The following is a 21,705-nucleotide window of genomic DNA, read 5'->3' as shown; positions in this document are numbered from 1 at the left end:
TCACTATAAAATCCGGATCCAGACTTCGAACTTCCCCGCGAACAGGGAAAACGTCATGAAAATAAACACTTAACGAATTCGTACGCGGTATACGCGACTACGCAAGTTTTGCTCGTAGGATGTTTACTAAAATTACGGTTTGTTTCACAATCCTAATCCTGTCCTGGATTCATTTTTGGATACATCCATGTTGTAGTACAATGCTCACAATAATACAATTGGAAACATTTGTGTCCGAATTGTTCCAAAAACGTGGTATTCAGTGGCGCAACTACCGGTGGGGTTGGGAGTTTCAAACACCAGGGGCCCCCAGGCCACGGCCTAAATAAAATAGTCTATGTCCGTATTTGATAATAAATTTCACAATAAATATAAAAATCATGACATTTTTATGTACGAATATAATTTCACGAAGTACGGACAACAAAATAAAATTAGCGATTTCATAATTTCATAAAGAAAAAGACAAGTGTTTACTAATGATATAATAATAATATAATCATATAATCTAGTAATCTACTATCTGAAACCGAAATGACAGCATTGATGTGTTATCGAAATATTATTCTAATAATAGCGTACAGATAAAAATAAAATGGAAAATACGATAACAACGCCGGTAACCGACAAATACTGTTAGCATAGAGCAGGGGTCGGCAATTAATTTATATGGCGGTCCAAATATTTAAAAAAAAAAAATTTCGAGGGCCAAAAAAATCTTAAACTTAATTTTATCATTAATGTATTTATTTTTGTATTAAAAACACATTTTAAGACAAAGTATTTAATTATTTATAAAGTAATTATACATTCATACTAATAATAACAAAATTGTATTAATGAGAAAAATGACATTTCTTTTCTTGAGCTAGTTTTTTAAAATCTGGTACTCTTGGAGAACAACTGATGCGTAAAGTGTTTTCAAGATGGTGATCTGTTAATCTTGAACGGTATCGGTTTTTTAAAAACGTCATTTTTGAAAACGAAGTTTCACATACATAAGTGGAGCCAAACATAGTAGCTAATTTTATGGCAAGGGTTTTACAGTTCATGTATTTATCCAAGACATGCTTTATCCAAAAATCTTCAGTGGACGAAGTTTTATACATTTGCAATGAGATATCTTCTTGCAAATCAATAATTTCAATTTGAAGTGAAGATTTTGGAAGTTTAAATAATTTTGTAGCAACGTCAATCCATTCTTCAGTCGGAGAAACTTCAAACGGATTTTTTAAAAATTGAGACAGTTTTCCAATTTCTGCAAAGTCTTTGAATCTCTTACGAAATTCTTCACCAAGGTCTGACAAAAAACTTAAAAACATACTGCAGTCTATGTCGGGAGTCTTTTTATATTCTAGGATTGTTGGAAAATGAATAAAATCTTGATTTTTTATATCTTCTTCAAAGATTTCAAGTTTTCGTCGGAAAGCAGATACACTTGATATCAGATCACAAATTAACTTTTTTTGCCCTTGTAACTCAGTATTAAGTACATTTAAATATCCAAGAATGTCTTTTAAAAACGCCACAGATAGCATATTGCTCTCATTTGTTAAGAATTTATGATACTGCTTTGATTCTACTGAATCCAAGTTTACCAAGAACGTGATAACTTCTTCTTTTATACTCCAAAAACGTTCGATCACTTTGCCTTTACTTAACCAACGGACATTGTTATATTGAAGTAAATCCGAATACACTGAATCACATTCAAATAAAAAATCTTTAAACTGCCTGTGCTGAAGAGCAGATCGGGACCTCAAAAAATTAATCAACTTGATCATTATGTCCATTACTTCCTTCAGTGTTGTACTAAGTTTGCCACACAGGGATGTTTGATGAATTATACATTGATATGAAAGTATTTCAGCATTCTTATCCTTGATTCTCTTAACAAATCCCTTTTCTTTACCAATCATTGCCGGTGCGCCATCAGTTGAAATAGACACAATTTTATCATAACTAATATTTGATTTAGTCATGAAGTCGTCAAAAGTTTTAAACAAATCTTCTCCACGAGTCTTGCATTTCAATGGCAATAATGCTAGCAACTCGTCTCTAAATACTCTACTTTCAACGTCTAAAAAGCGCACAAAAATTGAAATTTGCTCAGAATCAACAATATCACATGACTCATCAATTGCAATAGCGTAGCAAGGAGCCATCTGTAAAATGTGAATTAAATTATTTTTGTTGTCATCGGCCAATAGTTCTGTTCTTCTTGTATTGCTTCTTGCTGATAGAGGAATACTTTGAATAGCATTAATTATGTCCTTTTTTTCTTCAAAAAGTGCAGTGGCTACTTCCAACATACACTCTTTTACAATTTCTGAGTCTGTAAATGGTTTTTGGTGTTTATTTAACGTCCAGCAAACACGCAATGCTGCTTCTACTGACTTTTCTTGCCCAGTCATACTTTGTACTAACATAGTCGTACTATTTTTATAAGACAAGAGATACGCTTGGAGCTTATTTTTACGCGCTGCACTGTTAAGAGGAAATTTTTTTTCAAAATCTTTATGCATTGTATCATAATGACGCTTTAAATTAGCACATTTAACGACAGCAACTGTACTGTTACATATAAGACAAACTGGAACGGCTCCAGCTCTTACTGGAAGTGTAAAACAATATTGTTCGGTCCACTCAGCCAGAAACTTTCTGTTTTCATTGTCAACTTTACGTTTTTTGGAAAACATACTCGATTATACACGAATAATATTTATAAATTAATAAGTTTTAACACTACAGACGCGACGGACTACGAATACGAATATTTATAATAATTTCTTGACGAACGACGAACGACAAACGCAACGCGTAAATTGAACTAAATAATATTTGTGTTTCAAGAAGTAGGTTCAATGTATGGTGTTCTGTTATCGTGACTATTATTATAAACAGCGGTATACGATGAACGCTATCGTAATTTCCTAATAAATCATAAAAATAGATCGCCTCTGAATATTGTATTTTACACACACACACACACATGCGCGCGCGCGCGAATGCAAGCGACTCGGCCCGCAGCCGTGACTGTGGCACGTTCAACAACAACACAGAATACAGATAATTATAAACCGTTATTATTGTCTCACCGCCTAATGAAATCGATTTCAATATTGGTTTAATTTTTGTTATGAACGGAGGGGGAGTGATACATAGGATATATGGGAAAATTAAGATAATTTTTGGCGGTCCAGTTATTTCCCTTCCGCGGGCCGGACATGGCCCGCGGGCCGCCTATTGCCGACCCCTGGCATAGAGGTATAAGTTTCACTGATTCAGCGGCTCATTGCTACACAGTCACGAGTCACCAAAATTTTTCATTGTAAATTATTTTCAATACTTAAAAGTTAAAGTTAAAAATGTCAGATATTAATAAGTGCTTGAGTGGATTTCAATAAAGAAAAAAAAAGAAGGAAATTCAAGAACAGACGTCAAAATTGCCGAAAATCAATAACTTTTTTTCAACAATTCCAACTGTTGTTTCTAGAATAGGTAAGTAGAAATAATTTAATAATTAAAGCAATAATACCTAAAAAGAAATGGATGGTAGTTTTAATACATTATATATTTATATATTTATAATGACTAGGGCAATGAAATTATTGAATTTATTTTGTATCTTTTTTGTGAATAATTATATAGGTACCTACCTAACCATTGCTAAGTGAATATAATTTTAATAATTAAACATACTTATGTATTTTATAGATATACCTCAAAACTCAGAACAAAATCTAATTAACGACCATGATGGATTACTCCACTCAACTGAGATTCAAATTGATAATGAACAAAATATACATGATTCTACTACAGGTAAACTAATCAAAATACCTACATTAGTACATTACAGTTTTTGAAAATATTGTTGATGTTTAATAATTTAATGTTGAATGTAGTACTACTTACATGTGTATTTGTAGATAAATCTCAAAATTCAGAACAAAATCTATTAAATGACCATGATGGATTACTCCAGTCATCTTTGATTCAAATCAATAATAATGTACAAAAATATACTGTAGCTACAGGTAAAGTAATGAAAATAGATTAAATTTTTAAAAGATATTGTTTACTTAAAATAATATATTTGTGTACCTGCCTAGTTTATGTTCAATTTTAGGTAGATACATAATATGTATATTACATTATATTTATATATTTTAAGTATGAATATTATTAGGTATTATTTTTAATAATATTGTTAAATGTCTTTTCATATTCATTTGTTTAGATTTTAATATGCACAATGAATATCCTACTGACAGAATTAATTTTGAAGATACTATTAAGAACAATTATGTTAAAAGATGTATTTTAACATATGGGCCATGTAGACCAGATATTGTTTTTCCTAAAACAACTAAAGAAGATGGCAAATCTATTCATTTTTCAAAATTTTACTATAACAAAACACTTAAGTCTGGTATACAGCATATTGACGCCTGTAAAGTTCGTGTTTTATGGGTTAAGGCGCGTTTACACGATGACAGTAGCACTCGACAGTCGCCGTCATGATAGTCGCTGTCGTGAAACTGTCGTCGTGTAAACATAATGACAGTTGCTGCCACACTGTCAACTGCCAGCTGTCGAACTATCTAGCTCTGCTAGATAGTTGGCAGTAACTAGTTGATAGCGTGACAGCCACTTCTATCGTGTAAACAGTGACTACCACACTGTCAACTACTACCGTAGTACGATTTTTGTATTGTTGTTATCAATTATTACTTGTTCTCACATATACCTACAGTTATTCAATTAATTTAAATGAAATTATAATTCAAAATGGTGTTTGATACTATTCAATTTCTTAAATATTATGAAGAGCATCCTTGTTTATGGGATAAATGTATACCTGATTTTAAGAATAGGCAAAAAAGAAATGCAGCTGAGGAAAAATTACTACCCATCTCAGGACTTTCTAATATAAAAGAGTTAAGATCTAAAATCAGAAGTATAAGAGGAACATACAATCAAGAAGTGGGTAAAATTAAAAATTCAATGCGAACTGGGTCTGGTGCAGCAGACGTTTACAAACCAAAATTAAATTGGTATTCCTATGCTGATAGTTTCCTGAGGAAAAATGTAGAACAAGAGATTAAGACTGAATCAAATGTGGTGAGTTAAAAATTTATTGTTACTTTTATAAATATTATCATAATTTCTTACATATAAGAGGTAATAATAAAGTGAATAAAAAAATGACTTAAATATTAAAATAATACGTAAATAGTTCAATGTATCATCTTATGCTGCCAATTAACTGCTCTTTCTCCTATAAAATAATCTGCTAATTCTTCTCTTTTTTGACGAGCTTCATGAATGAAATTTCTTTCTTGTGTGGCATGTAAAGGTACCATGCCCTCAGATCCCACATCATTTCGCCATGTCCCAGGAATTATACATCCACTTTCATAATCTTCTATATCAACCGATATTGAACTAGTACTGTTACTTTTTCTTATCCAATTGTGTAATGCACAGGAAGCTTTAATTAATTTTATGGTTGTCTCTGGAGCAAGAAGTATAGGTTTTCTGAATACTCGAAAACGGCTGGCCATTATGCCGAATGCGTTTTCCACAATACGCCTAGCTCTGCAATGCCTATAGTTGTAAATTTTTTCTCTATCTGTTTGTTGATATCTTCTTGGATATGGCTTCATTAAATAACTTTTTAAAGGGAATGCATCATCGCCAACAATCACACTATTTTCTGGAATTTTTAATTGTTTAGTTTCAATTGCTTTCATGAAATTAGACTTAGAAAATATTCCACCATCAGATTGACTTCCATAACTCCCGATGTCAACACAAGTAAAATTATAATTTCCATCCACTAAGGCTAAAAGCACTATGCTGAAAGTTCCTTTATAGTTGAAATATTGAGAACCAGTAGAACTAGGGCATTGAATGACTACGTGTTTACCATCAATTGCTCCTATGCAAGATGGAAAATTCCATTTAAGTTCAAATTCGTTAATAATACCTTGCCATTCACTTTCTTTTTGTGGTACCTTTAAAAATAAATAAAATAAATAATAAAATAACACAACAAAATTTTTTGATGAATTCTAAATAAATTTCAAAACTTTAATGAATAAAAATATTTATGTATTTAGTTATTACATGATGAAATCAATGCAGATGAAGCATCACAAATTTTAAGTGATAAAGAAGATGAAGACAATAAACAAACTCAAGAACAGGATATACTACACACACAAACAAAAAAAAGAGTATTGAAAAATAGAAACAATTCAAATAATATTAAATGTCAAAAAATTGATAATTCTTTGGATGATGCAGTGAGAGCTCTAAGAGAAGTGAGTTCATCATCACGTTCTTCAAATAATGAGTTCACTCTATTTGGACAACTCGTAGCTACACAGTTAGCTCAACTACCTTTAAAAATAGCAATTAACCTTCAGCAAGAATTTCAAATTAAAATATCTGAGGCACGGCTTAAACATATTAGTAGCTCTTCAACAAGTCCATCGCTTTCATCACCTTCAACTGTGTGTCTATCATTAAATAGTTCACAAAGTAGTTATAAGGCCATACCTCCTGAATCTGAATATGAAGAAGTATCCTTCAATGAAATAATTATAGGACAACCATCACTAACTAACTACTATGCAAATTGGGAAAATGTAAAATAAATAATCCTCATTCACTATGTTATTACTATTTTGTTTAATTAAAAGTATTTAATTTTTTAATTTTTTAATTTGAGTCAAAAAATGACCAAGTTATTAGAATAAAGTATGTTTTTTTTGTTGAAATTAAAATAATTTTATGTATTTTTTTTTATTTTGAAGTTGTTTAAGTTTTCAATTGTTATAAAGGTTATATCTTAATTATTTTATATAATTTATATTTATATTCTTACCATAATATAATCCTGCAATGCTTCATAAATAGCGTCAAAAACATCCGGTAGGAATTTACTTATGCTACATTTTGGTACTCTATATAAATACTGTAGAGTAGAGCTCTGCATGGTCCGGTCCGGACCGGTCTGGACTGGACCGGACCGGACCATGGTCCGGTCTAAATCTGTCTTTTACACTAAACGCCTTAGAAGTCCAGTCCATTGTGGTCTGATTTCTAATATTTATGATCTTTTTTTTTGTTATACTATGTAATAAACACACTGGTCCGGTTCGGAAGGTCCAAAATTAAAAAATATTGAATCGGTCTTTTTTTTGTAAAAGTTTTAAATTTATGGTCTGGTCCAGTCCGGTCCGGTTTTATCTAATCAATGTCGGCGAAAAATAAACGAGTGTCTATTTGTAAATTACTTTATTACAATTTAATACGTAAATTAAAATAAACGAAGTAGGGAAATCCCTATATCCAGTCTTATTCACCACCGACAATCATTTCTTAAAATACGTATATTATATCTATAATATGGCATATGCAATACGATTACGAAATACAAATGCAATAGCCTAATAATAATAATAAATTAATATTCCATCGTTATCGGTTATTTCTAGAGGTCCCTATTACACGTGTATGAAATTACATTACGTTCGAACACTAATAACTTATTTCCCAGAACCCCGCGACGAGTGAGTAAAGACGACTCGTCGCGGCGACCAAAATTAATATTATTGTATTTCGAACACGAATCACGATAATAATATCGATAATAATAATCACGATAATAATAAGAATAAAGACCGTTCAGTTTTTCGTATCAACGTTTGTTTTTAAGTGATCCGTTTGGCGTCTATCAAAGTCCAGTATTCAAGTGTCAGTCTTCGGCAGATGTAAGTATTTTGACATTTAAATGTAAATTGAAATAAAAATGTCAATATCTTTGTTTATAATAGTACAGTGTCTTCCCTAGGCCTACTACCTACTACCTTGTACAGTTGTACCTACTATATTTACGTGTGGCGTACCTACTGCCGTGGGTGACAGTGAGAGTGTGAGCTGTCGATGAGGTTTGTGGGAAATATTATTCAGTTTACAGCACCCACATTTAAATAAAAATATTTATATTTAAAATGTAGACTGATGAATTTTATTTGCAATAGGTACTACCCAGTACCCAAGTATTAAAATAATCTATTAAAAGGAGTAATCAATGTTTTTTACATCAGTCACTTATAAATCGTTTGAAAAACTATTGGGTCATCTTTTTCATGTGAAAAAATATTAGTTTTAAGTCAGTATCATAGTTAAAACACATTTTTGAAACTTTGATTTTACCTAGTGGTTAAGCGTTAGGTTTTTTTAAGTGCACTCTTATAAGAAGTGTTATATTAATGATAAATGACATTTAATAAATATTTTATCGTGATCTATAATTTAACATGAATAATATTATGTCTGGACTATTCATTCAAAAAACTTGGCAATTTCGTTTCAATCACTGGTTGATACGTTGTAAACTGTAGTAACTACGATATAGTCGTGTTAAGTATTCAAAAATTTGTATTTAAATATTTTTTTTTGTATTTCAAATAATTAAAAAATAATTTTTTATTAGTTTTTTAATTCTAAAATACTAAATACTTTTTTTCATTCTAGTGGTTTACTTCAACTTCCAATATTTTGTAGAACTCATAAGTTTATAAACACGTTTTTGAATAGGTATTCTATCTATTTGCAATAGTATTTAGTAATGTTGGTAATACAATGAAACTAAATATATTCATATAAAATTTATTGAAAGAATTATTTGAATACATGTGAAAAGTGTTCTTAAACAAGGCCAAGTTAATATTTTATAGTTTATTAGTTTATAGTTCACAATATAACATAATATCCTATGAAATTATTACTGTCACATAATTTAAGTATAATTTTAGTTGTTGCAAAAATTAATCAGGTTTAATATTTTTTACTATTGTCATGGCTACAAATAAACACTATACATAAATGATTTATTTTTTTATTAATCATTTGTTTAGGGTGGTGAAGATTCCTATGATAATTTAAAGTAAAATCTAAGGATATAATTATACCAATTAACACTATGTACTTTATAAAAAATCTAATCTTTGACAATTAATTGATATTGATGTTGATAAATTAATTGATTAATAATGTTATAATTTATAATAGGTGATAGTTTGATAAGTATAGTTTTTACTTATCAGTTGATTAGTAATAAGTAGAGGTCGGATTTATATTCTCTTTAAATCCTTAAAATATGATGTTTTTATGTCACATAAAATAGACAATATATTCTCTTAATATTCTTTCAAAATACCAAATATATGATGTTTTATGTCCTTAAATATGCAAAATATTCATTTAATATCAAAAGAAAAATTCAGTTTAAATTTATTTTTTGTTAATTTGGTTTTAAATATATTTAATTTAATTACTTTTACAAATACAATTGATTACTATATATTATATTGTTCAATGTGTTCCGGTGTCATTTTAGTACGCCGCGCCGGTTTGTAAGAATATTTTTGTAGATGCTGAAGGACCGTTCGACATCAACCGATGTCACTGGAGTATATTGCAAGTTGGCTACCATAGTCGGTAAATAATTTTCCGTAAGTTGTACTGTGTTATATCCACTAAGAATCTGTTCAATATTTCTCAAAAATTTGTATCCTTTGTTTTTTTTGTTTGATTAATTTTTATTAAAACCTAGAAATAAATCATTTAGTGAACATTGTATTTATCAAAGTGCTGATATACGTGAAATATTCTCTAACCCCTAAAATATGCTTTTTTATGCAAAATACATTTTTTTCTTGTGAATTCTGTGTTTCATGAATCGTAAAGATTTCTCGCTCCCATTTAACTGCATAGAGTAGAAACGAATATGTAAAATCATAAAAATCCGACCTCTAGTAATAAGTAATAACATGGCCTTTTATTATTTAATAGACAAATTTAAATTTTAAATAATACTCAACCATATTAGGCAATGGGCTAGAAAAATATATCAATACTGAATATTATAAAAAACAAAATAAAACATTAAATGTAGGTATAATAATTTAACTTAAAGTTATAGAAAGAATAAAATTAAATAAATGTTGAAGTATTTTTTCAAATTCAATAGTACCAAGAAATTACATTACTTAAAGCTTATTTTTTGTGTTCATTATATTTACAATTTATGTTTCTATATATTATAATTTAAATTGTTTATTTCAAATAATATATTAGTTAGATTTTTAATTCAATTGCATATAATATTCTCATAGGTTAATAAATACTAAAGAATAAGTATTAAATATCTATGAAGAATAAGGATGTTTAAATTATTTAATCACTCTGTTGTAGTTATAATATGTTAAATTAATATCTTATATAATACAGTTTCCTGTATTGGTGTATTATTATTTCATAAAATTAACAATCTTTTCAAAATGTCTAACTTTTAGATAGTTATGTACCTATAAGATATTAAAAAAAAAATATTAATATTCTATGATAATGAATTGTAATTTATTATATTTTTATTGGTGTAATAAGAGTAACTTATATTGAATTATTGATAGTATACGAGTATAGTTAAAATTTCCTCATTGTCAATTTTTTTTTTTTTTATAATTAAGTAATTAAAAAATTATTAACCTATTTTAATTTGTTAACTAATGTAATATAGATATTTCAGCAAATTAATATTTTTGTGACCTAGTTCGCAAGTACGACCCCTCGATATCCCCCAATTACGCCACTAATTATTACTATTTTATCTATTATAACTTGTTGAATTTATAATAGTAATTACATTTTAAATATTTTAACTTTGATTTAATATCAGTATTTTGTTTTTTATACATATTTTAAATTTTGATATGAGTAAAATAATATAGTTTTTTATTTTAATTTGTTATTTCTATCCTTAAGTTGACATATTGTATAGTAAATTAGTTTGTATAATTTGTTTATATATTTAAAAAATGTAATGTTTTTTAAATTAGCATAACATAACATTTATGAGAGGGTTTTTTGTTTGATTAAAATCTTAAATGAAAAATTATATTTTTTAGTTTTTAGAAATCAACAATGTCCAATATTTTTTATTCTTGAACGTATTTGCAATAATTATACATATATTTGTTTTGTATATCAAATTAAAATACATTTGAGTCTTGACAGGGTTGATACACATTTTTTATAATATTCTCAATTTTTTTCGAAATGTCCTCAGTTACACTACTTATTTCATATAGTTTTATTTATTAAGTATTAAATGTAGAAATGAAGATTTATATTTTCATCTCAACTCAAGTTATGTTAACCTATTTCCATTATGTTAAAATGAAACTACTTTGTTTTTAATCCAAATAACTTCGTGATTAACTTTATAAGGTGGAGGACTTGTCTGATTTAATGGAAACTAGGATAGATTAGGATAGACCAAGCCCCTAATTGTATTATTTGTATTTATTTTGAAGCAAAAATGACTAACAGATTGTTGCATAAATAAACCCTATGAAATAATAGAAGTTTGTATTTTAGTGAAGATACTTATGATTAATGAACCTCATTATAATATTGTGAGCCCAAGGGCCTAGAATCAAAATTATGCACACTGCACAGGGCCTCGCAAAACTTCTGGACGACACTGATAATATAAACCACCAACCTATACTTTTATATAAGTACTTAAATAATGGTTTGTTTTACTACAATCTACATTTTTTTTTTTTAATTTGAGAGGTAGTAATATGATTTTATAATATTGATATTTAATTTAGAATAAAAGTACCTTATTATTATTAATAGTTGATGAGGTATATTTTTTTTAAATTGACTTTAAATAGCTTTAAATGAGCTTAAATAGCTTTCAACTCCAGCCAATTTTATAATATACCTACAAAGGAATAATCATTTGCTGAGTGTAAATATATGCATATGCATCACTTAAATATTCTTTATATTTTTCAAAATCATAATTTAAATTATTTTGTGAAAAAAAAGGTGAATAAATCAGTTTCTAATTTTATTGTATTTTTGTATATTTTTTTAATTATAATTCTCACAAAATTAATGCTAGCATTAATTGTTTTTTTTATTAAATTATTTTAGAATCATGAATAACTCCCAAGAAATACGTGAATTTTTGGACTCAAGTTTTCTAAGTCCTCCAACCATTACATATACTAAGGGATATTTAAGAAACAATACTCCAACACCAGATAACACAATGGATGATGCTTCTAATTTTTCTTTCGCTTCAAGTTCTTCATCTTTAATTGATACTACTCCATTGTCAACAAACATCAATATTTCAAGCTCAAAAACTGTAATCAAACGGAAATTGTTAAATGATACTGGGGAGTATATGTTGGTACCACACGGCGGAAAAAATACAATTTGGGAAAAATTTCAAACGGTTATGTTTGTTAAACAAAATATAGAAAATTTGGATTCAACGAATTCTCCTGATGAAGAATTGACTGATTTTGTTGCATGTATCAAATGCAAAAAAACTCTATAGAAAAAGCACAGGAACAGCTACACTGAACAGACACAAATGTACCTATGAACTAAAATCACAAAAAACAATCGAGATGTATACTAAAGTCACAAACAAGAAAAAAAAAATAATACCAACACATTTAAAAAATGAAACAATAGAAAAATGTGTTAAATATTGTTGTTTGGATATTAGACCAATATCTGCTATTAATGGGGAAGGTTTAAAGAGTTTTGGTCAATTTCTATTGAACACTGGTGCAACATTTGGAAGAACTGACATAACTGATATTTTGCCTCATCCAACTACTATATCTAGACATATACAAAAAACTGCTAACGAAATAAGAAATGAGCTTTTTAAATATATATTTGTTTGTATAAAAAAAAAGTTGTGTGCATCGACTTGTGACATGTGGACGGACAACTATAGAAAAAAATAGTTACATGTCAATAACATTGGATTATATTGATAGTAACTGGGAACTTAATAATCGCCTACTCATGACTGGCCAATTTCCTAGTTATGAAACAAAAACTGGTGAAAATATAAAACGATTTATGTCTAATTTTTTTTGTCAAATATCTGAATCAGCTTCTGAGGTAAATAATGATTTGATGTCCTGTGTCACTTTTGTTGCTGACCAAGGTTCAAATATGTTAAGCGCACTTAGAAACTACAATAGATTGAATTGTTGCGCTCACTTACTAAACACGGTTTTGAGAAATTTGTTTGACATCAAATTTTTAGAGCAAGAAGAAGAATTTGGAATTAAACCATTAGAACCCATTTTAACATTAATGGTTGAATGTAAAAACTTGGTTAAATATATGAAAAGCTCTGGAAGAAATTGTGAGCTTAGCAAAGGACTTGTGCAAGAGATTGAGACGAGGTGGAACACTCGACTATTAATGTTTCAGTCAGTACATAGAGCACTTCCAGAAATTATTCAAATTCACGGAGAAGACTTTGGTCATATCAAAAATATTAACACTGATTTACTTAAACAAATTATTCAGTTTTTAGAACCATTCAAGAAAGCCTCTGATGATCTTGAGGGTGACAAATGCTCAACTATCCATAAAGCAATTTTATATCAACAGTTTTTAAAAAAGCATTAAAAAAAGTATGCTGATTTTCACATCAATATATTGTGTAACAGTGGTGAAGAACCTACAACTAACTCCATTTTACAGATATTAGGAAAACAAGGATTAAAACTCATGGATTCTAAATTCCAATTATTTAATGAGCATGAAATTGCTGTATTTTTGTCACCAAAATTTAAATCATTAAAAAATGTTTAGTGAAAATGATAAAGCCCGTGTCCATCAAAATATTGAGGTAAAACTGTTGCAGATTGAATTAGAAGAAAATAGTGACTCAAGTATTCTACAACCAATAGAAAGAGATGTTCCTAAAAAATCTTCCGAGATTACACCGTTCTCAGAGTGGGAGGATGCTGAAAATGATTCCGAAGATTCAGTAAATGTCCCCAAGTATAAAAAAGAACTAGAAGAGTACAAACAAAAATACTTTGAGTTTGATATAAAAGAAGATAATGTTTTAACATTTTGGAAAAAATCAAATATTAAATTTTCCTCTCTTATCCATATTGGCTAAGCAAATATTTGCTATTCCAGCAAGTAGCGCTAGTAGTGAGCGATCATTTAGTACTGCTGGAAGAGTGGTTGAAGAGCGAAGGAGTTGCCTTAGTGGCTCATCTGTGGATGCAATTTTATTTTTAAACAACCATTTCAAAAATTTAGAAAAATAAAGTTTCTAATTTATTATTGTTATCTATTAATTATTTATTATATATATATATATGTTCTAAGTATATACTATGTTTTGGTCACATTTTCTACTATTGAATAAAAATAAATCAATATCAGTTCTGAATAACAATAACTATATAATGTATTATTGGTTTTTATAATTGTTGTCAGGTTTTTATTATTTTTGTCACAACATAACATATTAATTGTTTATTTTTAGAATCAACTATGGAGGCTATTGCCAATTGACTACTTCTATTATTGTATGCATGATCTACTGGGTTGATATGACAACTTAATTATAATGTGCATATAAGTATAACATAATATGTTAATCATATACAATAATAACGTTAACGTATTATGTTAATCAATACTAACATTCGAGTAAAAAATAATGCTCAAATATATTTAAAATAGGTATGTTGGTATGTGGTATAACATTGGGAAATACATTTAGTATAACGTAGTATTACAACAATAAGTAATTAAGTTCCAATTATTATACTGTAGTTGTTTAAGTCATACTCATTTTTTTTCAGTTATAATTTAAATTTATGTCCTTTATAATTAAGTCTAGTCCGATTCGGTCCGATCCAGTCCTGCCTAATACCTTTATAGATTGGTCCGGTCTAGTCTTAAATTAAAAATTTAATTTAAGTCTAGTCTCCGGTCTTCTACTGAGAAATTTTTTTTTCATCGGTCCATTTTGGTCTTTTTTAAAAAATTAAAAATATATCGGTTTAGTCTGGTCCAGTTGCATTGCCATACATATTGGTTCGGTCCGGTCCAAGAAATTACGGACCGTGCAGAGCTCTACTGTAGAGACGCAAGTGAGTCACCTGTGGCTAATAATCTACAAGCAACTTGTAATTTTAAATTTGCTGGGAGAGCATTCCTCATCACTGTATCCTCTTTTTGAATCTTTTTAGAAACCTATGAAAAATAAATAAATATATTCTGACACCAATACTAGGTATTATATTAAAATAATATTGAAAAAAAAATAACTTTTTTAACTTACTTTATTAAGTAATATGTCAAACATTTCTTCGTTCATTCTTAAAAAGTTATAAAAACTTTTGGGGTCCTCAATTGCAAGTTCTTTCACTAATGTATTTGTAACACCCAAGTTATTCCGCCTTTGAATCCATTTTCTGACCCACTCTTTGTTTTTTTTTAATTTACGTTTTTTATGTTTTAATAATATCATTTCTCCGATCACTGTTATCATTGAGCGTACAACTTCTTCGGACATGATTTGTCGAAGAGCAAAATTAAAACAATAAGTGAATCAGTTAATTATAACACTATTAGTCAATTTTAATTAGCTATCGCACGAAACACAATATTTGTTGACAATTATTGTCACCGTGTAAACGCTCATCTTCATGTGACAGTAGCTGTCGCATTACTATACGACAGAGCTGTCATGACTGTACTGTCACCGTGTAAACGCGCCTTTAATAATGAAACAATAGATAAAATAACCGAACGGCAATATTCAGAAGAAGCTACATTCTGGAAAAAAGTGTTACATAGAATTATAAAAATAATTCTACATCTTACTTCTGGTAACACAGCATTGAGAGGTCATGAACAGAAAATTAATAATCCTGAACAATTTGACGGAGAAGGTACAAAATAGATATTAAACTTAAGTAACTTATATAATATTGATATATTTTGATTTATTCAGGTAACTTTATGCGCACAGTGCGATTGTTGGCAGAGTATAACCCCATTATGAACGACCTTTAAAAGATGAACAAAATAAAATAAAATATTTTAGCTGGAAGATTCAAAATGAATTAATTGACCTTCTAGCTACAAGTACTCGAAACTTAATATGTGAAGAAATAAAACATTCGCAATGTTTTTTCTATTATAATGGATTCGACTCAAGATATTACCAAACTATACTATACGTCAGTATAGTTATAAGGTATGTGGTAATAAATCACAATAAATCAAGTACAAGTGTAAAGGAATCGTTTTTGGGATTTTTTTGTTATTGAAAAACACGGAGCACAAGATTATGAAGAATTAATCACAAATATATTAATGAAACTCAATTTAGATATAAATAAATGCAGAGGACAGGGGTATGTTGGGGCTTCTGTCATGAGTGGCGTATACTCCGGAGTCCAAAAAATATTAAAAGACAAAGATCCTACAGCATCTTATGTTCACTGTTGTGCCCATAACTTGAACTTAGTCATATCAGATGCAGCTAAAAGCTGTCAAAAAGTAGTATCATTTTTTGAAACTGTTCAAGCAGTTTTCAATTTTTTGAGTTCCAGTGCTCCTAGGTGGGCTAACTTAGCATTTGGGAATGATGAAAACAGAAAAATTAAACTGAAAGTCTTAAAAAAGGTGTGTCCAACTCGATGGGAATCACGACATGAGTCTATAAATGCATTAAAGTTAAGGTTTATAGATATTTTAAAAGCATTAACTAATATATCATTAACTAGTTCTAAAAAAGATGAAAAAGCTTCTAGTTTGTCTTTGAAAAAAAAACTAGAATCTATAGAATTTGTTCTAATTTTATGTTTTTGGGAAAAGATTTTAAGAGCATTACACCAAATCCCTTCAGAAACAAAATACAAATTTGCACAATGCATGCCAAAACTTAAATGAAGCCCAATCAATTATAGAAAACTTAAGAGATAGCTATGAAAATATACTGTTGGAGTGTAAAGAATTATGCTCCAGATGGGGAATGACTCCTAACTTCCATGTTAAGAGGAGTAGACTTGCTCTACAATATTTTGATGAAATTGATGATGATCGTCGCCTAAATATAACTGATGAAAATTTCAGGGTTAAAATTTTTCTACCTGTGATTGATACAGTTATATTTCAATTAAATTCACGGTTTCAAGGACTACAAGAAGTTACAGAGAATTTTGATTTCTTATTTCCTACAATGTTAACTAAAATGGACGAAAATGATATCTCTAAGGCTTCAATGGACTTTTTTTTATTTATACAATGATGACATTTCTTCAGATTTTACCAGACAATTATTGTGTTTAAGAGGATTATTAAACACTAATATTCAAACGATTATGGTTCTGGCTTTATTTATAGTTAAAATTTATTTTTGTACAACATACTGCGATGTGATAACTGCATGTATAATTTATATTTCATTGCCTGTGACAGTTGCAACGGCAGAAAGGTCATTTTCTAAATTGAAATTAATCAAAAACTATTTGAGGAACAGTATGGGGCAGGATCGACTTTCTAATATTTCCATATAGAAAGAAATGTAACTAATCAAGTTGATTTGGAAAAAATAATTTCTACGTTTGCCGATTTAAAAACAAGAAAAAAAAATGTTCTCAAGTGAAGACAAATTTGAAATACTAACAATATAGTTTTCATTCTTTTACTCTAAATGTATTAAATATTAAAATGTATAGTATATAAATGACTAGTGTAGTCTTAAAAGTTATAATTTTTATTTGTTTTTATAAGTATATTATGATTTATGTTGTTATTTGGTTGGTAAAACTTTTAATAAATCTATGAACTTAAGTTTATAATGTGGTATTGATAATTAATAATTACCACTTCCATTTCAGAAAACTGATTAGAAACAGTTGTTACAACTTACAAGTGTATAAGTATAAGTTATCATTAAATACATTACTTAATTTTTTCCATTTGGCAATTCATCATTTTATCAACCCCCCCAAATTTTGTTCACAATAATAGGCATAAGCAACTTTAATTAGGGACCCTTCATTAAAAGTGACACTGGGGCACCAATTAGCCTAGTTGCGCCTCTGGTGGTATTACATTCCGATGACATAGTGATTGTTTATGTTTTATCAATTCATTTGCTTGTCATTTTATGTTATCATTTTCGTGCGCTGCGTAGCGGTGCGTTACGTATCCGCAGCCCTCGTTGGCGGTGGTAATAAGCCTCCGTGTGCGACCGGCCGGGTACGCAATCGCGCTGTTATCATCGCATGAAAATGTAGTTATTCCACGTTTTCAAATTTTATCAGTTTTATGTTTCGTGTAAGTTTCAAGTCATGCTCTCAGTGCCACAAAGTTCATTAATTTCGAGTGTTTTTCAATTTTGTGTGGTGGTACTGGAGCATTTTATCTTTATTGTGGTGTCCGGTGGCCTTAGCCTTCGTGGTGAATGTCGTCGGCCCCATCTCGCTCTCGTTTCTGTGTCTTTGTGGTGTGCACATCAAATTTCGTTTTCAAGTGTTCGTACGTCCGCAGCCATTTTCATTCAAACCACGTTTTTTGTTGAGTAGTGTCATTTTCGTTTTGTGATTGACGTGGTTTTCGTTCATTGTTCCATTGTCCAGGGCTGTGGACCATTGCAGTATTTTCGTTGGTGACTGTGCTTGAGTGGTCGCACGCAGCGGCGTAGATACAATTTTTTTCTGGGGGGGGGGGTTTTAAAATATATTTATGATCACATTTACAAGTTATTAGTTAAACTAAACGTCATTTTTATTTTTATTTTTTATTTTTATTTTTATTATAATAGGAAATTCATAAAATAAAATCCACCCGTCGTTTGTTTGTAGATAATTCGTCCAACACTTCCTTTGCATCCACTGATATTGAACGATGAATGGACAGCATTGCCAATCCATTTAATCTTTTCTAAAAATTTAAAATATCATTCATATTTTTGTTTAATTAAATATACAGTTCCTATAATATAATATATTATATAAATACCTCTGACATTGTATTCTTTAGGTACGTTTTAATTCTCTTCAATGACGAAAAAGACCTTTCGGATGAAGCTGTTGAAACAGGTAGTGTTGCTAAAATTTGTAGTAATTTGTATATATTTGGATACATGTCATTGCAGATAATTAAAGCATCCATAGCATTTGTAGGTTGTTTATCTAATGCAAGTATTTTACGTTGCCAAAGTTTTAACTCAGATATCAAAATATCTTTATTGTTATCTGCCAAATCATCATTATAAAAATCTATCAAACTAATAAATTCATCTTTTTCAAGTGTTGACATTTTTGTCGTTTTTGAAAATAAGTTTTGAAATCCTTTTAATATTTTCTGATGTTCAATAAATCTTGATTCAATTTCGTTAATAAACAAGTCTAAATAGGGTATGAATATTGTTATTTTAAAATATTCTTCAGGTGTATTCACTGAATAGTTATCTCTGTTTTTTTGTTTACGTGCAATTCAAGGTAATGTTATTGAAAAACACAACTCCTGAGCTAGAGCAGATGCTTTTGTGTAGATATCATGAAAATAATCAACGTTACATCGAATTGTTTTTAATTCAGACAGTGTCGCATTAGCTAAAACCATAGCTTCTCTTAAATCAATAGCAACGCTTTGAAATTGTTTAGACAGTGGCAATCCAATGGCAAATATTTTAGATAAAACCAAAAGTGATATGATAAACTCTCCTTGTAAAATTGAATTTTTTAAATTATTTGCTTGACTTGAGATATCACCATCGGCCCAACTACTAATTGTATCTAAGGAATCAATGACACATTCTAAAAGTTCGATAAAATCATGAACTGAATGAAAACGTTCGATCCATCTTGTAGCACAGTTGCGTTTTAATGTTTTTGCATTAATTGTTCCATTAAAGTCTTCGATTGCTTGTGAAAGTATATTTTTTCGTTTGGGATATACAAAGAAATCACGTGTTTTTCCAATCGTACCCAAGCAGTTTCTAATTGGTTGTATTGTACAGGATTTAGATACTGCTAAGTTTAAGGTGTGTGCTGTACAGTGTACATAAGTTGCCATCGGATATAATTGAGAAATATGTGATCTAACACCATTAAATTGTCCAGACATAGCTGCAGCCCCATCGTACCCCTGTCCACGTAAATACTTAAGTTCTATCCCGAACGCCTTCAAATTTTCAATAATTACGGTTGCTAAGCCTCTGCCAGTTAAATCGTTTGTGGGAACAAACTGCAAAAAATCTTCTCTGACAACTAATTCATCTACATCAACATATTTAGCACATAAAGACACTTGCTCTATACCAGATACATCGGCAGTTTCATCAGCGAGGACAGTGAAACATTTTGCTTTATTTATTTTAGCTACAATTTTATTAAGTATTACCGTGTTGCAACAATCAATAATAGCCTTTTGGCTAGTAGGACTAATATATTTATTTCGTTCACCTGGACCTTCATGAAATGTTTTGAGCTTTAGATCACCACGAGCTCTATACCGCAATGGTTCCCTAAAGTTTCCTTCATTTGAAGTTTGTATTGTATCTACATTAATTTTACCAAAATCTCTATGTCCTCGTATTGCAAGCTCTTGACGACCATATAAAATAATAACTTCAATTATAGGTAAAATATTTATTCTGTTTTCATTCACTTGTTTACTACGTGCTGTATCTAATTGATTTTCCATGGATATGCTTGGATTATTCCTCGTTTTTAAAAAATTATCGGTATCTATTACACTTTTAATATGATAATTTAGTTTATCATGTTTAGTAAATGTTTCTATAGCGTGTTTCCAATTATCAAATTTATTTATAACCAAAGCACCAAGTTTCTGGCCATTTATTCCACCTTCAGATTTGGAAAGAATTTTATTATATTATTACTGTAATATTACAATCTAATGAATATTAGAATAAATAAAATAATAATGTTTTCAGAGTTTAAGCTATGCGTAATTTATTATATTAAGGTATTAAACTATTAACATTGTATAAAAATAATGCAATATTGTTTAATATGCTTACCTTAATAACAAATTGATCCATAGTTGATACGCGTACTAATGTTTCAAACTCTAACAATCAAATGAAATATTATGTCGGTCGACAGATCGTAATATTATCGACCGGCATCGGCGTGCTGAACGTCGGAGGCCGTTATCGCTGTTTTCGTCGATTTTATAATTGGTTTTCTTAAAATAGAAGTGTAAACACTCGGATAATTTCTACAACCAGGGATATTATTAATAATTATTATAAATAGTAATAATAATATACGTATGTTAATTTGTACTAGTATTATTTAGTATAACTATTATTTAAAATTATAACCAATATAAACATTTTGTTTTGATGATGGGGGGGAGGGTGGAAACCCCTTACACCCCCTCCCCCCCGTAATTACACCACTGGTCGCACGTACCAATTCTGTGATTTATTTTTTATTGATACACTGCGGTGTGCCGTCTAAGGCAATTGTCTAATCACAGGGTTGGTGTGGTCGCGTGGATGGAATCAGCCATTTCAACATAGTCACAAGTGAGTATTGGTCGACCATATTTGTTCATTTGTGTTTTAAAGGCCGACGGGTCTGGCCGTCATAGGCACGTTATTTATTTATATTGTATTATTTTATATTGCATTGGCCGACATAGGCATCTACCACATTATTGTATTATTTTATATTTTTTTATTTATATATTTATTGTTGTGCCGCTGTAGGGCCAACACTTGTATTATATTTATTATTTGGTGTGTGCCGTGTGGGCCACACATTTCATTTA

At 29.5% G+C, this 21,705-nt stretch overlaps 4 protein-coding genes across 4 annotated transcripts; 1 reads left to right on the top strand and 3 right to left on the bottom strand.

Moving 5' to 3' along the window:
- Window positions 1-836: 836 nt before the first annotated feature.
- On the bottom strand, window positions 837-2,699 carry LOC112691492 (general transcription factor II-I repeat domain-containing protein 2A-like). The gene has a single exon (XM_025565756.1). It carries the CDS (start codon window positions 2,697-2,699, stop codon window positions 837-839), a length of 1,863 nt encoding a protein of 620 aa, XP_025421541.1.
- Window positions 2,700-5,243: 2,544 nt separating this feature from the next.
- LOC112691491 (protein ALP1-like) lies at window positions 5,244-15,259 on the bottom strand. The gene is made up of 4 exons (XM_025565755.1): window positions 15,224-15,259; window positions 15,029-15,135; window positions 6,899-7,001; window positions 5,244-6,023 (listed from the first exon to the last, which is right to left on the bottom strand). Exons 1-4 carry the CDS (start codon window positions 15,257-15,259, stop codon window positions 5,244-5,246), a joined length of 1,026 nt encoding a protein of 341 aa, XP_025421540.1.
- Window positions 15,260-15,631: 372 nt separating this feature from the next.
- Window positions 15,632-17,200, top strand: LOC112691490. The gene is made up of 3 exons (XM_025565754.1): window positions 15,632-15,836; window positions 16,280-16,702; window positions 16,776-17,200. The coding sequence occupies exons 1-3, from the start codon at window positions 15,632-15,634 to the stop codon at window positions 17,198-17,200; spliced, it is 1,053 nt and encodes a 350-aa protein (XP_025421539.1).
- Window positions 17,201-18,726: 1,526 nt separating this feature from the next.
- Window positions 18,727-19,218, bottom strand: LOC112691489 (52 kDa repressor of the inhibitor of the protein kinase-like). The gene is made up of 2 exons (XM_025565753.1): window positions 18,919-19,218; window positions 18,727-18,840 (listed from the first exon to the last, which is right to left on the bottom strand). Exons 1-2 carry the CDS (start codon window positions 19,216-19,218, stop codon window positions 18,727-18,729), a joined length of 414 nt encoding a protein of 137 aa, XP_025421538.1.
- Window positions 19,219-21,705: the final 2,487 nt, after the last annotated feature.

This window comes from Sipha flava, unplaced genomic scaffold (genome assembly GCF_003268045.1).
Source record: "Sipha flava isolate LNK unplaced genomic scaffold, YSA_version1 618_pilon_pilon, whole genome shotgun sequence".
NCBI classification, from domain to species: domain Eukaryota; kingdom Metazoa; phylum Arthropoda; class Insecta; order Hemiptera; family Aphididae; genus Sipha; species Sipha flava.
This window is presented reverse-complemented; position numbering and strand designations above follow the sequence as displayed.